The 17,085-nt window shown below is 40.7% G+C and overlaps 3 protein-coding genes across 3 annotated transcripts; all 3 read left to right on the top strand.

The window, feature by feature from the left end:
* The first annotated feature begins 919 nt into the window (after nucleotides 1–919).
* LOC124142788 (tubulin beta chain-like) lies at nucleotides 920–3,277 on the top strand. The gene is made up of 4 exons (XM_046511447.2): nucleotides 920–1,009; nucleotides 1,440–1,548; nucleotides 1,880–2,235; nucleotides 2,412–3,277. The coding sequence occupies exons 1-4, from the start codon at nucleotides 953–955 to the stop codon at nucleotides 3,228–3,230; spliced, it is 1,341 nt and encodes a 446-aa protein (XP_046367403.1). The 5' UTR covers nucleotides 920–952; the 3' UTR covers nucleotides 3,231–3,277.
* Nucleotides 3,278–6,772: 3,495 nt separating this feature from the next.
* Nucleotides 6,773–9,129, top strand: LOC124142785 (tubulin beta chain-like). The gene is made up of 4 exons (XM_046511444.2): nucleotides 6,773–6,889; nucleotides 7,328–7,436; nucleotides 7,768–8,123; nucleotides 8,272–9,129. Exons 1-4 carry the CDS (start codon nucleotides 6,833–6,835, stop codon nucleotides 9,088–9,090), a joined length of 1,341 nt encoding a protein of 446 aa, XP_046367400.1. The 5' UTR covers nucleotides 6,773–6,832; the 3' UTR covers nucleotides 9,091–9,129.
* A 3,938-nt stretch (nucleotides 9,130–13,067) lies between these two features.
* LOC124142791 (tubulin beta chain-like) lies at nucleotides 13,068–15,706 on the top strand. The gene is made up of 4 exons (XM_046511451.2): nucleotides 13,068–13,219; nucleotides 13,882–13,990; nucleotides 14,318–14,673; nucleotides 14,842–15,706. The coding sequence occupies exons 1-4, from the start codon at nucleotides 13,163–13,165 to the stop codon at nucleotides 15,658–15,660; spliced, it is 1,341 nt and encodes a 446-aa protein (XP_046367407.1). The 5' UTR covers nucleotides 13,068–13,162; the 3' UTR covers nucleotides 15,661–15,706.
* Nucleotides 15,707–17,085: the final 1,379 nt, after the last annotated feature.

The raw sequence follows: 17,085 nt of genomic DNA, 5'->3' as shown, positions 1-17,085 counted from the left end.
AAATCTTACATACAATCAAACATTTTTAGGTTATCTGCACTTGTGTTATCTTTTGGACTGTGCAATGTATAAACAGTTTTTCTACTAGTCAACTGAGTCAATGGTAACAAAAAGTTTAGAACTTGATTTCAAGCTTTCAGCATTCCTGATTTTCAGGGTCGGCTTATAAGGTAATAAAGCATATAAAACTAAAACGACTGATCATTGTTAATGACCTTTTGGCGGGTGGGGGACGCTCATATGTTAATGGCGGTGAGAGGGAATGAAAACATTTAGATTCTGAAACTAAACAATATACATATATGTTTATATTTGGCTATTGAATAAGGTCATATGACTATGTGAATGGATACGTACATGTATGTACTTATGAATGTACGTGTATGTATGGTTAGATGTGTATGTATGGTTTGAAATACGTGTGTGTATATGATGTTTATTAACCTGAAAGATTCATTACGGTGACATCTAACCATTTTTTGTACTGTGATGTAACATGCATAAACAGGATTGAAAAGAACATGTTACATACATTAAATCTTACATACAATAAAACATTTTTGGGTTATCTGCACTTGTGTTATCCTTTGGATTGTGCGATGTATAAACTGACTTGTAAACAAATATAATGTGCCAAAATGTTTCTAAATGTAAATCTTTCGAATATGAAATACATACATAACCTGCCGGTGTACATTATAGAAAAATATGAACAGCAAATGAGACGAAAAATATGTACAGCGTCGCAGTAACATATAATAGCTTCAGCTGAATGAACATAATGCTGCTTAACCGGAGCTTAACCATTGACGATAACAATTGACTATGTTGATAGTAACAGGCAGGGCAACAGCTAGCCAATCGGGAACAAGATTACAACACGGGGATATATAAACAGTCTCCGTGTAGTTATGGTCAGTTACAACTCAAGTGCCTTCCTCCAACATTCAACATGCGTGAGATCGTCCATATGCAAGCTGGCCAGTGCGGCAATCAGATCGGTGCTAAGGTAAATTAATATTCCGTAACAGTATTGACTATGAAAATGAACTTGACGTCTGTCTTTTCGCATCAATTATATGAAAAACTACGAATAGGACAAATGAAAAGCCAGTAACAGGACAAACTCAAAGTAATAAATGGATAAACAAGATGCCTACAATCGTAATAGATATTTAATACATGCTCGGCCATTGTCTTGTCGCAACAAGCAGTGACAGTACAAAACAAGACAGCAACCACTTCATGCAAGCCATGGCAATTTAACTTTAAAATAAACAAAACTGCATTTAATATAAAAAACAGTTAACCATCAAGTCCAATTTACAACAAAACGAGATAAATAAAAATAAGATACTTAGCAGATTCCTCGCGATGATGTTAAATTTTTCGGAAATATTTCAAACGTCTATGATATAAACTGTATTCTTTAATTTCAGTTCTGGGAGGTGATCTCTGATGAGCACGGCATTGACCCCACCGGTACCTACCACGGTGACTCCGACCTGCAACTGGAGAGAATCAACGTCTACTACAATGAAGCTACAGGTTTGTTTTTCTTAAAAGTATTCTTTTCGCATATGAGTATCGCCATGACTACAGATAGCTCTTCAGTGTTGAAGTTGTATTTTCTTAATAACCTACATTTCACTGAAATCGACTCTGAGAATGACGGTTTTCTCTCTAATACTCCTCCAAGAGGCAATCACTTTCAATAATGTTATGCGTTTTAAGTCTACTCCGAGACAAATAGGCGACAAACCTAACGCTATTCTAGACAATTTGCACCACAAGTAAGCTAAAGTGAAAGCATACGGTTTAGGCTGTACATATAATGCATATGTAACAACAACTAAAACCAAGGTGCTAAATGTTTCAGGAGGCAAGTATGTTCCCCGTGCTGTTCTCGTGGATCTGGAGCCAGGTACCATGGATTCTGTTCGATCCGGTCCCTTCGGTCAAATCTTCCGTCCAGACAACTTTGTCTTCGGTCAGAGTGGTGCTGGCAACAACTGGGCCAAGGGTCACTACACAGAGGGCGCCGAGCTGGTAGATTCCGTGTTGGATGTTGTCCGGAAGGAGGCGGAGAGCTGTGACTGTCTGCAGGGCTTCCAGCTGACCCACTCCCTGGGTGGCGGCACAGGATCTGGCATGGGCACTCTCCTCATCAGCAAGATCAGGGAGGAGTACCCCGACAGGATAATGAACACCTTCTCCGTTGTGCCATCACCAAAGGTATGTTGATAAAACACACATGAAGGGTCTTTCCAAAATGTAAATGATTTTTTAGGTGTAGCTTTAAAACACCAATTGGAGACTTTTACCTATAAACAAAGTCAATTTATTCTTTTTCGAGTCTCCTTTATGCCATAACTAACCAACCTAAATGATGTGACATTTTTGTTTTTCAGGTGTCGGACACAGTTGTTGAGCCATACAACGCCACATTGTCTATACATCAGCTGGTTGAGAACACTGACGAGTCCTACTGTATTGACAACGAGGCCCTCTACGACATCTGCTTCAGGACTCTGAAGCTGACCACACCCACCTACGGTGACCTCAACCATCTGGTGTCAGCCACCATGTCCGGAGTAACAACATGCCTTCGATTCCCCGGACAGTTGAATGCTGATCTCCGTAAATTGGCGGTCAACATGGTACCCTTCCCTCGTCTCCACTTCTTCATGCCCGGATTCGCTCCACTCACATCCAGAGGAAGTCAGCAGTACCGTGCCCTGACTGTGCCCGAACTCACCCAGCAGATGTTCGATGCCAAGAACATGATGTCTGCCTGTGATCCCCGTCACGGACGTTACCTGACCGTGGCTGCCATGTTCCGAGGTCGTATGTCCATGAAGGAGGTTGATGAACAGATGCTCAACGTCCAAAACAAAAACAGCAGCTACTTTGTCGAATGGATCCCCAACAACGTTAAAACAGCCGTTTGTGACATCCCGCCACGTGGTCTCAAGATGTCTGGCACCTTCATTGGTAACAGCACAGCCATTCAGGAGATCTTCAAACGTATCTCCGAGCAGTTCACAGCCATGTTCCGTCGCAAGGCTTTCCTTCACTGGTACACTGGCGAGGGTATGGATGAGATGGAGTTCACTGAGGCCGAATCCAATATGAACGATTTGGTGTCCGAGTACCAACAGTACCAGGACGCCACAGCCGAGGAAGAGGGAGAGTTTGACGAGGAAGAAGGAGAAGCAGAAGAAGCATAGACTTGCTATTGCCCTGTACAGTCAGAAATAAATCTGAATCCAATCAGCAATTTTGTTTCTATTTATATTCAACAATTCATACGAGTATCGAAAAGTGAGATATAGTGATTTGGGTTTAACGACGCTTTTAACAGTATTCCAGTTATATTAACACAACGTGTCACCTTAACGGAAAACCGTAAGTGATGCAGGGCTCAGGCGTTTACCAATTTGGCGAAACCCACAAGCACGGGTAGGAACCTGACAAATGTTACAACATAACTAGGGCGAGGTTTGTCAAAGAAAACATGTTAATCGAAAATATTGAAGATACAATTACCTGCCATGTGCCACTTTAGAAACAAGCATTATCTAGAACGCGACGCCAAACCAAATTTCACCTCACCTCATCTTTTTTTTTTAAAATGAACTCTAAACGAACATTTACATTTTCTAAAAGGTTGTTATCCATAAAAAGTTATTCACTTGGTGAAAGGACAATAACTAGCCCTGAAACGTCATTGGAAACAATAAGACGTTGTTATCCATAAAATATTTTTTATCATGTTCTCGTGCGTAAAAACAAAGAGAATACGAAATATCATGAACATGGTCAAACTGTTTTCAAAAAAGATTCTTTAGACCATGGTCTGTTTTATTCTTCCGATATCACGAAAAACTGTTTGGCGACAACGCGAATACTGGCAGTTGCATGCTCCATAAACCTATAGTTCTACTTTGAAGTATCAGCTAATATGAGCAATGACTTTGTCCTCAAATCCAATAACAGGTGTAACCTCAAAGTAAAACCTAGCAAATAACGGAAATGTTGTGTATATATAAATAAACATGTTTGGACTTTCGTTTTCTGGGTGATGAAATCAAACAATCAAAAGGTTTTACATTCGTGATCATTTTACAATTAATGGATGGGTTTTTAAGATTAATATTAAAACAAATGAACTATTTAGGCGGTTTACACATTGACTTTCACACATATACTTTAACACGATATGATAAGCAATAATCAGGGGAAAATCATTACTTTGTGTTTCTAGTCAAAATAGTGCAAACGAAAATCACAGAATATCAAGTGACTTTTTCATGTCTTCGTCACCATTAGTGATGCGACCTCTAGGACGCCAATAATTCTTTCCAAGACCAAACTGTATTTCATTTTGGTTGATCAACGTGATGATACGACCCTTTTCTATCAATGAAAGGAACAATACGCTTCCGGGTGGCGCAGTTCAGGTCGCGAAGTAGTCGAAATTCTGGGATATCATCCATGTATCCACGGAAAGAAAATAACAAAGGCAACATTCCTTCCCTTGAGAATTGTCAGAGATCAGATCCCCACGAAGACGTGCATCACCGTGATTGAGTAATGTGTGATCAACACTGTAAATGGCCCAGACAATACCAACGAACGGGTATTTTTAATAATTAGTGTGATGACTAATAGGGAATATTGCCTTTGGTTGGAAGATATCCAAACAATTGGCAGACCCATTAATCGTAGCTTGAGCTGGTGTCACAGTTCTTGATAATTGGCCCTGACAATTGTGGTGTACACAGACTGAGTGGCCCAATGGAGTGAATGTTGCTATAATTTAAGATAACCAAAGGATATACAAATTGGAAGAATACGAAAAACTACACCTCTCCGTGTGTTAATATCACTGTGCCCTCACCCTGGGTGTTGTCATATGGGATTAAGAGCTACAGCTCGCTGCATTTTTGCTTTTTAGTGGACATGTGCAGGTGAAGTAAGCATCAACACTGCCCAATTCGTGTTGGGCCATGTGGATACCTGATAGATGAACACTTTTAAGACGTAACACATGCTATATTACGGATAACACTTTCTCAGTAACGTACAGATTCTCGTACTTTTGGGGTTGAGTCAAATCCGGGATTCTAACCCACACTAATATAACATTTGTTACATTTGACCACTTTCTAAATGGCATCGTGTATTCGTCTTCACTTTTAAGATGATTTTCGCAAAGGAAATTCATATGTTGATTAGTTAGTGTGCCATGTGTATAGATTTGTTGTACCGATCACACAATCATTGGCAAATGTTCGTGGAAATGTTCGGTTTGTTGCTAACACCCAGGGTGGACAAAATTTCGTTCGTAACAATCAAGTATTTACAATCATCAACAGACGAAACACTACTTTACGTTGGCCACAATCAACACATTCAACACTTTTATCACAACTTATCGTGATATACACAACAATCCTGGAGATGACAAGGACAGTGTAATTCAAGAATTTCTCCCTGAGCTGAAAACCAAAGTTCGGAGTAAGAGTAAGATCCACGACATTTTAACAAGAGATAGCACATAAGCAAAGCTGATGTTGGAAACACTGCAACACCAGCAATGACACCAGGCGTTCAATATAATGAAAAACGTCAAAGCCAGATAATAACCAAGCCCAATTATCTGCCGAAACAGATTCCATTGGGCACAAAAAGCAAAATAGCGGTGAAAATTATATGAATGGATAATTGAAAACTTAAACAGTTTGTAAAAAAAGTAAGTGTTTATTGCCTGACGCATGGGAAAGATTACGTTTGTGATTACATATATGCTCAGTAAAACGGCAAGGAAATGACATAAGGAATGACGTTCTACTTCTATAATTGATTCATTTTACTTTGAAAGCAGAAAACGAAATATATTTGAATCAGTTTTTCTACTAGTCAACGGAGTCAGGTTTTCAGCTGCAGCATTCCTGATTTTCAGGGTCGACGTATCTATCAATAAAGCAAATAAAACTAAAATGCCTGATCATTGTTAATGACCCTTTGGCGGGTGGAAGAAGCTGATATATAAATGGCGGTGAGAAGGAATGAAATGAGTTAGATTTTGAATCTAAACAATATACATATATATTTATATTTGGCTATTGATTGTGTATGGGTACGTACATGTATGTATGTATTTATGAATGCATGTGTATGTATGGTAAGATGTGTATGTATGGTTAGATATACGTGTGTGTATGTGATGTTTATTAACCTGCAAAACACATTACACTGACATCTAAACCATTTTGTGTACTGTGATGTAACATGCATGAACAGGATTGAAAAGAACATGTTACACACATTAAATCTTACATACAATAAAACATTTTTAGGTTATCTGCACTTATGTTATCCTTTTGATTGTGTAATGTATATCTGACTTGTAAACAAATATAATGTGTCAAAATGTTTCTCAATTCAAATCTGTCGAATATGAAATACATACATAACCTGCCGGTGTACATTATAGAAAAATATGAACAGCAAATGAGACGAACATTATGTACAGCGTCGCAGTAACATATCATAATAGCTTCAATTGAATGAACATAATGCTGCTTAACCGGAGCTTAACCAATGACGATAACAATTGACTATGTTGGTAGTTACAGGCAGGGCAACAGCCAGCCAATCAGGAACAAGATTACACCAGGGGGTTATATAAACAGAACACGTGTAGTTATGGTTATCCGTGTGCGAAATACGCTCCAGTCGGAAAGCGCACGTAAAATCTCCTAATATAAGTAAGTAAGTAAGTTATGGTCAGTTACAACCCAAGTGCCTTCCTCCAACATTCAACATGCGTGAGATCGTCCATATGCAAGCTGGCCAGTGCGGCAATCAGATCGGTGCTAAGGTAAAATAATATTCCGTAAGGGTATTGACTATGAAAATGAACTTGACGACTGTTATTTCCGCATTAATTATATGAAAAACTACGAATAGGACAAATGAAAAGCCAGTAACAGGACAAACTCATGATCAAAGTAATAAATGGATAAACAAGATGCCTACAATCGTAATCAATATTTAATACATGCTCGGCCATTGTCTTGTCGCAACAAACAGTGACAGTACAAAACAAGACAGCAACCACTTCATGTAAGCCTTGACAATTTAACTTAAAAATAACCAAAACTGCATTTAATAATAAAAAACAGTTAACCATCAAGTCTAATTTACAACAAAACGAGATGAATAAAAATAAGATACTTAGCAGATTCCTCGCGATGACGTTACATTTGGGGGAAATATTTCAAACGTTTATGATATAAACTGTATTCTTTAATTTCAGTTCTGGGAGGTAATCTCTGATGAACACGGCATTGACCCCACCGGTACCTACCACGGTGACTCCGACCTGCAACTGGAGAGAATCAACGTCTACTACAATGAAGCTACAGGTTGGTTATTGTTAGAAGTATTATTTTCGCATACGAGTATAGCCATGACTACAGACAGCTCTTCTGTGTTGAAGTTGTATTTTCTTAATGACCTACATTTCAATGAAATAGACTCTGAGAATGACGGTTTGCTCTCTAATACTCCTCCAAGAGGCAATCCCTTTCAATAAGGTTTAGCGTTTTAAGTCTACACCTAGACAAATAGGCGACGAACCTAAAGCTATTCTAGACACTTTACACTACAAGTAAGCTAAAGTGAAAGCATACGGTTCAGGCTGTACATATAATGCATATGTAACAACAACTAAAACCAAGGTGCTAAATGTTTCAGGAGGCAAGTATGTTCCCCGTGCTGTCCTCGTGGATCTGGAGCCCGGAACCATGGACTCTGTCCGATCCGGTCCTTTCGGTCAAATCTTTCGTCCAGACAACTTTGTCTTCGGTCAGAGTGGTGCTGGCAACAACTGGGCCAAGGGTCACTACACAGAGGGCGCCGAGCTGGTAGACTCCGTGTTGGATGTTGTCCGGAAAGAGGCGGAGAGCTGTGACTGTCTGCAGGGCTTCCAGCTGACCCACTCCCTGGGTGGTGGCACAGGGTCTGGAATGGGCACCCTCCTCATCAGTAAGATCAGGGAGGAGTACCCCGACAGGATCATGAACACCTTCTCCGTTGTGCCATCACCAAAGGTATGTTTATAAAGGTGCAGCTTTAAAACACCAGTTTGAGACTTGTAAACCAGTTTGAGACCTGTAAACAAATTCAATTCATTCTTTTTCGAGTCTCCTATATGCCATAACTAACCAACCTAAATGATGTGACATTTTCGTTTTTCAGGTGTCGGACACAGTTGTTGAGCCTTACAACGCCACATTGTCTATACATCAGCTGGTTGAGAACACTGACGAGTCCTACTGTATTGACAACGAAGCCCTCTACGACATCTGCTTCAGGACATTGAAACTGACTACACCCACCTACGGTGACCTCAACCATCTAGTGTCCGCCACCATGTCCGGAGTAACAACATGTCTTCGATTCCCCGGACAGTTGAATGCTGATCTCCGTAAATTGGCGGTCAACATGGTACCCTTCCCTCGTCTCCACTTCTTCATGCCCGGATTCGCTCCACTCACATCCAGAGGAAGTCAGCAGTACCGTGCCCTGACTGTGCCCGAACTCACCCAGCAGATGTTCGATGCCAAGAACATGATGTCTGCCTGTGATCCCCGTCACGGACGATATTTGACCGTTGCTGCCATGTTCCGAGGTCGCATGTCCATGAAGGAGGTTGATGAACAGATGCTCAACGTCCAAAACAAAAACAGCAGCTACTTTGTCGAATGGATCCCCAACAACGTTAAAACAGCCGTTTGTGACATCCCGCCACGTGGTCTCAAGATGTCTGGCACCTTCATTGGTAACAGCACAGCCATTCAGGAGATCTTCAAACGTATCTCGGAGCAATTCACAGCCATGTTCCGTCGCAAGGCTTTCCTTCACTGGTACACTGGCGAGGGTATGGATGAGATGGAGTTCACTGAGGCCGAATCCAATATGAACGATTTGGTGTCCGAGTACCAGCAGTACCAGGACGCCACAGCCGAGGAAGAGGGAGAGTTTGACGAGGAAGAAGGAGAAGCCGAAGAAGCATAGACTTGCTGTTGCCCTGTACAGTCAGAAATACATCTGAATCCAATCATTATTTTTGTTTCTATAATATTTATATTCAATAATTCATATTCGTGTCACAAAACGAGTTATTGATTTTGGTTTAACGACTCTTTTAACAGTATTCCAGTTATAGTATCACAGCGTGTAACCTTGATGGAGAGGCCAAATTGATGCAGGTCTCAAATTAACTATTCTTTCCTCAATCCAGTCAGAAATTTCTTAATCTTTAATCCGTCTTGTCAATACACATTATTGGTTAGAAATTAAGCATCATGTAGCAGCTTTCAAGAGCGAATATACCTTGGCAATGGTTATAAAATGTTATAGAATGTAAGGGCAAGAAAAACAAAGCAAACACTGCTTCAGGATATGAACACATAACTTATATTTTCCTACTTACTTTTGTAAAGGGTGTTTAGGTACATTGTATCTTCGTATTTTCCAGTTCTATATGTCTCAGTGCTTACTGCAAGAAAGGACATTTTAACATAAACAATATTTCGTATGCTTTGAATGTTCTGACAATATAACGGAATCTGTTAGGACAGTATTGCAGTTATATCATGGCGTATCAGCTTAATGTGTGTTGAAAGCCCAAAGTGATGCAGGTCTCAGACGTTTACCAATTTGGTGAAACCCACGAGCACGGGTAATGGTCCTGACAAACATAGAAACATAACTGGGGCGATGTTTGTCAAAGAAAACGTGTAATGGAAAATATAAAAGATACACTTACTTACCATGTTCCACTTTAGAAGCAAGAATTATCTTGAACGCGACGGCAAACCCCACTTCATCTCACCTCACCTTAGCAGCATTGGCTCCGACAATGCAGGCGTGCATAGACAGACTGGCCTAATATAGTGGGTGTTGCTATACTTGTATGTTGGTGGTGAGAAGATAACCAAAGCATACGGAAATTGGAAGAACATGAAACACTACACCTCTGTGTGGTTTAACCGCACTGTGCCCTCATCCCTGGGTTGGATTACGAGCTACAGTTCACTGCATGTTTGGTTATAGTCTATCTCATTGATTTGGACATGAACACTTGAGTGAGTGAGTTGGGTTTAACGCCGCTTTTAACAGTATTCCAGTTATATCACGGCGCGTGTGTCAGCTTAATGTGTGAGGAAAGCCCGAAGTGATTCAGGTCTCAGACGTTTACCACTTCAGTGAAACCCACGAGCACGGTCATGGTGCTCACAAACCTGGAAACATAATCGGGGCGAACCGGGATTCGAACCCACAATCATAGGTTTCTGAATTAAAAACAGTCCATGTGTAACGAGAACTCGTAACCTATAATTGCCAAGTCATCCTTCAGGATTGTCTGTTTGAAGATGCGATGTCGGATTAAAAGGGCATAACTCTAAACCATGGTTCGTTATGGATTATCCGGACGATTACAGTGAAAACAGTATCGTCTGGACTAACGGGGATTCATTTTACAGTAATTCAAAGAGAATCAGAAGTAAATAAGTAAATGCTGTTTAACACCATTATGCATCTGTTTGAAGGTGGCCATGGCAATACAAGACAAAGCCGTCATTAGTCAACTCTTGTTCCGTCCCGGGATCTCTATTGGGAGTGGACCATGAACATGGTGTATGTTTGTGCATTTATGATGAAAGTATTCATGGTTTTTTTTCATGACGTGCCCATCGGAGAAAGCACAAAGAACCTAATGGCTTTATTATTGTATATCTAGTACTTAACATCGCACTCAGCAAATTTCCAGCTATTTGACGGCGATCTGTTACCACACAATCCAGTGATTGATATCATAATTAACGAGCCACCCAATTCTGGGCCACCCGTGTCCCCCTTTTAAGATGATATTCATACATGAAATTCATTTGTTGATTAGGAGGTGTGCCATGTGTACTGATTATTTGTACCGATCACACATTCACTGTAAATGCTCGGTTTGTTGTTAACTCCCAGGGTGGGTAGAAGTAAGTTTATAATGATCATAGATTTAGCACCAAGAACAGACGAAACACCACTGTACACTGGACACAATCAACGCTTCCAACAGCTTAATCACAACTTATCGTGATATACACAAACATACTGGACAAGGACATTGTTATTCAAGAATTCCCCCTAACGTGAAAACCAAAGTTCGGAGTGAGAGGAAGCCTGTTCAAACCACCCCAACAACTACAAGTGTGTAGACATCGGGAAGGAACAGTCTAATCCCGAGAATTTCAAGCAGGTTCACCAAAGAGAAGAAAATATCGCAACCTCGACACAAGCATGATCAGTGAAAAGATTAATGACATTATGACCAGCAGAAAAGCCCCAATTGGGTATGCCGATGCTGTATCCCCTTTTGTTGTCCTGTAAACGTGTTCAAAGATGGTTGTACGGGTAAATCATTGAGATGGTAACCGTACATTACAACCATGTCATATAATTGATTTCCAGAATGTATGTTTCAGAATATATATCGTACTATGTTTGAAGATGTATGTAGATGTTAACCATCAAATATATATTAAATCAATAACCATATTCATATAACTGATGTTAATTGGATATGTATCTTAATATTTTTTTTGCAATGTACTTTATCATGTATTATATCTGTATATTTTGTAATGTGTATAGGAATAATTGAATAAACGTATACCTAAAATTCTGCAATAGACACTAGTTAATCACCCTATTGTCTCCCCATTTACCATGACTGACTGCCCTGGTACCCAGAACAGTAGAGCACTTTAATCAGGATTGTACCATTACAGCTGTAGGTATTGTCTTCATTAATCTCCTACCTCACTGTCCGAGAATTGGCTGGCTAATTGATGGGTGTCTAACTAATGAGATATAACCGATGAAGGATTAGGTGAGTGTGCTGAAGTATGCATAATTAACATCCAACGTTCAAGCGGTTTATGGGCGGTGGGGTAGCCTTGTGCTTAAAGCGTTTGCTCTTCACGCTGAAGGCCCGGGTTCGATTCCCAATATTGGCACAATGCGTGAAGCCCATTTCTGGTTTCCCTGTCGTGATAGTGCTGGAATATTGCTAACAGCGGCGTAGAATCATACTCACTCCACCAACAACAGTGTTTCATTACCAATGAGATATTATCTAATCAGCAAGATCCACATCTTTTTTCACAAAAACTAGCACACAAGCAAAGGTGATGTTTAAAACACTGCACCACCAGCAATGACACCAGGCCTTGTAAAATAATGAAAATCGTCAACGTCAGAGAATAACCAGTGTCAATTATCTGCCGAAACAGATTCCATTGGGCGTAAAAGGCAAAATAGCGGTGAAATCTATACGGATGGCTCATTGAAACTTTGTGATGAAAGCAGGTGCTCACGAAAAGGATAAGCATCTCCTGTACCCGTCACTCAAACAATTTACATAAAAAGTAAGTGTTTGTTGCCTGACTCAAGGAAGATTACATTTGCGATTACATATGTTCCCAGTAAAACGGTAAGGAAATTACATTCATTTATCAGTCAACGTTCTACTTCTATCCTTGATTAACGTCAATTTGAAAGCACAACACGAAGTATATTACGGTGTCAATGGTAATAACAACCTTAAAACTGGATTTCTAGGTTTTCAGCACTCCCTATTTTCACGGTCACCTAAAATGTGCCAAAGCCAAACATATCATATCTGTAACATTTTGCTTATAACTAAATGCTTCCAAATGTAAATATGTCGAACACGACATGCATGACCTGCGGATGTACATCTTTGTTTGACAATAATAGGAAATTTGAACATGAAAAGAAAAAAATATGTACACAGATCGGGAGAGATATCAGGGTCGCTGAAACATATTATAATAGCTTTAATTGAATAACCACAATGCTGTTTAACTGGGGCTTAACTAATGACGATAACAGTTGACTATGTTGGTAGTTACGGGCAGGACAACAGCTAGCCAATCAGGAACAAGATTACAAGACGGGGTTATATAAACAGTCTCCGTGTAGGTATGGTCAGTTACAACCCAAGTGCCCAACGTGTATTCTACAGCAGTAAGGATTTACCGCCTCCTTCCTTCCTCCAACATTCAATATGCGTGAGATCGTCCATATGCAAGCTGGCCAGTGCGGCAACCAGATCGGTGCTAAGGTAATTTATATTCCCTTAAAGTATTGAATATGAAAATATATTTGATGCATGTCATTTCAAGCTAGCATGAAAATACGAAAAAATACGAAAAGGACAGGCTGTGATCAAAACAGATGTTCGAACGCCTGGTAATAGAGGGCAATAGATTGGTATGTTATATTGAATTCATTCCCTGAGTCGTGCAGTAATGATATAATAGATACCAATATGTAAAACACACACACGTACACACACAGAGGTAATATATGAACAAAAATCATACTATGTTGTTTTGTTTCTGCATGCAATAAAATGAAAGTCCAGACAAAGGACAAATAGAATACACACACAAGATTCATACAATCGTTATCGATATTTACTACATGCTCGGCTATTGTTTTGTCTTATAATTAACAACTAATGGCGGTGGAAATCAAGAAATCAACCCTTCATGCAAGTCCTGGGATGTAATTGTAAAATAAAACCAAACAAACTGTCTTTAATCAACCGAGCAGTTAACCATTGATCAGGTCTAATTTACAACAAAACGAGATTCATAAAAATAAGATACTTAGCAGATTCTTCACATGGATTCATTTGCTTCAGAAAGTTTGTGCTCTCTGCGACATGATGTTAAATTTTAGGGAAATATATATAATATAAAATGCATTCTTTAATTCCAGTTCTGGGAGGTGATCTCTGATGAGCATGGCATTGACCCCACAGGTACCTACCACGGTGACTCCGACCTGCAACTGGAGAGAATCAACGTCTACTACAATGAAGCTACAGGTTTGGTTTTTCTAGATTATCTTTTCGCATACCGCATATGATTATCGCCAGGACTACATGTACCTCTTCACTATTGAAGTTGTACTTTCTCAATAACCTACATTTCACTGAAATTGCGAATAAGGGGTTTCTCTCTAGTACTCCTACAAGAGGCAATCCCTTTCAATACTGTTATACGTTTTATGTCTACTCCGACACAGAAAGGCGACACATAAAGTAATCGTCGACAATTTACACTGCAATTACGCTGAAGTGAGAGCATTAGATTCACGGTGTACATATTGTGCATATGTTACAAATTTTCTAATATGTAGCTAAATTTTCCAGGAGGCAAGTATGTTCCCCGTGCTGTTCTCGTGGATCTGGAGCCCGGAACAATGGACTCTGTTCGATCCGGTCCCTTCGGCCAAATCTTTCGTCCAGACAACTTTGTCTTTGGTCAGAGCGGTGCTGGCAACAACTGGGCCAAGGGTCACTACACAGAGGGCGCCGAGCTGGTAGACTCCGTGTTGGATGTTGTCCGGAAGGAGGCGGAGAGCTGTGACTGTCTGCAGGGCTTCCAGCTGACCCACTCCCTGGGTGGCGGCACCGGGTCTGGCATGGGCACTCTTCTCATCAGCAAGATCAGGGAGGAGTACCCCGACAGGATCATGAACACCTTCTCCGTTGTGCCATCACCAAAGGTATGTTGATAGGAGACATTGAAGGCACTTTCCAAAATGTAAAATCCTTAAGTGTAGCTTTAAAACCCCAGTTTGAGACCTAAAAACAAACGCCAATTTATTCTTTGTCGAATTTCCTACATGCCATAGCTCACCAATCTGAATAATTTGATGTTTTCGTTTTTCCAGGTGTCGGACACAGTCGTTGAGCCCTACAACGCCACATTGTCTGTACATCAGCTCGTTGAGAACACTGACGAGTCCTACTGTATTGACAACGAGGCCCTCTACGACATCTGCTTCAGGACATTGAAGCTGACTACACCCACCTACGGTGACCTCAACCATCTGGTGTCCGCCACAATGTCCGGAGTAACAACATGTCTTCGATTCCCCGGACAGTTGAATGCTGATCTCCGTAAATTGGCTGTCAACATGGTGCCCTTCCCTCGTCTCCACTTCTTCATGCCCGGATTCGCTCCACTCACATCCAGAGGAAGTCAGCAGTACCGTGCCCTGACTGTGCCCGAACTCACTCAGCAGATGTTCGATGCCAAGAACATGATGGCTGCCTGTGATCCCCGTCACGGCCGTTACCTGACCGTAGCTACAATATTCCGAGGTCGCATGTCCATGAAGGAGGTTGATGAACAGATGCTCAACGTCCAAAACAAAAACAGCAGCTACTTTGTCGAATGGATCCCCAACAACGTTAAAACCGCCGTCTGTGACATCCCACCACGTGGTCTCAAGATGTCGTCTACCTTCATTGGCAACAGTACAGCCATCCAGGAGATCTTCAAACGTATCTCCGAGCAGTTCACAGCCATGTTCCGTCGCAAGGCTTTCCTTCACTGGTACACTGGCGAGGGTATGGATGAGATGGAGTTCACTGAGGCCGAATCTAATATGAACGATTTGGTGTCCGAGTACCAACAGTACCAGGACGCCACCGCCGAGGAGGAGGGAGAGTTTGACGAGGAAGAAGGAGAAGCTGAAGAAGCGTAGTCTTGCTATTGTCCTGTACAGTCAGAAATAAATCTGAATCCAATTAGCAGTTTTGTTTCTATTTATATTCATTAAATAATACGTGTGTCAAAGAATGATTTGGTGATTTGGGTTTAACGACACTTTTAACAGTATACCAGTTATATAATCACAGCGTGTCACCTTAATGGAAAACCCAAAGTGAAGCAAGTCTCAGACGTTTACCAGTTTGGTGAAACCAACGAATTCGGGTATGATCCTCACAAACATAGAAACATTACCGGGGCGACGTTTGTCAAAGAAAACGGGAGTGAGGGCTAAACCGAATGAACGTCGGAGCTTCCGACGACGTTCATACAATGTTTGGCCCTCACTCTATGAAGGTTCATACTCCAATGAACTCACACAAAGTGAAAGTCAATTCTTATAATTTTTTTATCACAATTTCTTACCCCAAAGGATGTAGGCCAAGATCTAAACACAATTTCTTTTATATGCGTGTGACTTCATGTTTACACTGACAGCCATACAACAACCAGCTTTATCGCGGAGTAAAATAGTTCCTCAAAAAGAGAGATGACATGGGCGTATGGATGCACAACTTGCTCTTCAGAAACATCTTAAGCAGCACATGTGTTCAAATCATATCCTCACTAGATGAGAAAGGTCTGTAAAGAACTACCTCAGTAAGTCAGTCACAATGACAGCGCGTCGTAATACAATTACATCAAGTACAAGACGTCAAAATAAACGTGACGGGAGAGATTTCCGAAGTTGTTAATGAACGTGTGGCGGTTACATGTGTACGTCATCATTGATCAACTGGCCGATCATTGAAAGGTGAATAAAGATGCGTCAAACAGACACTAAGGTAAATTCATGGATTGCTGGAGACGGTCAATGTCAGCCTTGGCACGGATCGAGTCCACACTACGATAGTTTAGATGTGCATTTCATCGTTTGTTCATTAGGATAGACCGCAGCGAGGATATTCGTGAACAATCATGCAGTCACGCTCTCTGACATTTCTCAATGTATACTGAAACGCTGAGACCAAGAATAAAGGTTCTAAATGATCAGAAAGAACGCTTATGTGTGTTTTTTTGTGCTAGGGAATTCCAAGGGGTTTCCCCAGGAATGTGGAAGTAGTCCGTCAGTGTTTACGTCATTTAAAGAACACGGTCTCGTGAAAAACTTATGAACGTCAATTTCACGGTCATGTGACTGACCTCTCGTCCAATGGAAAAGCCGTATATCGTGTAAACTTTAAATTAAAAATTTATAGTTTTTATTTTGAACAGGTATGACTATATACATGACCATATTGGACAGCCGTCGATGTAGGTTCATATATGCACTTAACCTGCTTTCTGGTGATCATTGGTCCTTTTGTATATGTAGATCCTGATAGTTTTGCTTCTGTGGCCTGAAAAGTACATTTACGAT

This window comes from Haliotis rufescens, unplaced genomic scaffold (assembly GCF_023055435.1).
Source record: "Haliotis rufescens isolate VD_foot unplaced genomic scaffold, xgHalRufe1.0.p SCAF_59, whole genome shotgun sequence".
Classification (NCBI taxonomy): domain Eukaryota; kingdom Metazoa; phylum Mollusca; class Gastropoda; order Lepetellida; family Haliotidae; genus Haliotis; species Haliotis rufescens.
This window is presented reverse-complemented; position numbering and strand designations above follow the sequence as displayed.

Coding starts and splice junctions, on each gene's coding strand:
- LOC124142788 (XM_046511447.2), top strand. CDS start 953: ATGCGTGAGATCGTCCATATGCAAGCTGGCCAGTGCGGCAATCAGATC. Junction 1,010..1,439: donor GCAATCAGATCGGTGCTAAG/GTAAATTAATAT, acceptor CTTTAATTTCAG/TTCTGGGAGGTGATCTCTGA. Junction 2,236..2,411: donor CCGTTGTGCCATCACCAAAG/GTATGTTGATAA, acceptor TTTGTTTTTCAG/GTGTCGGACACAGTTGTTGA.
- LOC124142785 (XM_046511444.2), top strand. CDS start 6,833: ATGCGTGAGATCGTCCATATGCAAGCTGGCCAGTGCGGCAATCAGATC. Junction 7,437..7,767: donor CTACTACAATGAAGCTACAG/GTTGGTTATTGT, acceptor TAAATGTTTCAG/GAGGCAAGTATGTTCCCCGT. Junction 8,124..8,271: donor CCGTTGTGCCATCACCAAAG/GTATGTTTATAA, acceptor TTCGTTTTTCAG/GTGTCGGACACAGTTGTTGA.
- LOC124142791 (XM_046511451.2), top strand. CDS start 13,163: ATGCGTGAGATCGTCCATATGCAAGCTGGCCAGTGCGGCAACCAGATC. Junction 13,991..14,317: donor CTACTACAATGAAGCTACAG/GTTTGGTTTTTC, acceptor TAAATTTTCCAG/GAGGCAAGTATGTTCCCCGT. Junction 14,674..14,841: donor CCGTTGTGCCATCACCAAAG/GTATGTTGATAG, acceptor TCGTTTTTCCAG/GTGTCGGACACAGTCGTTGA.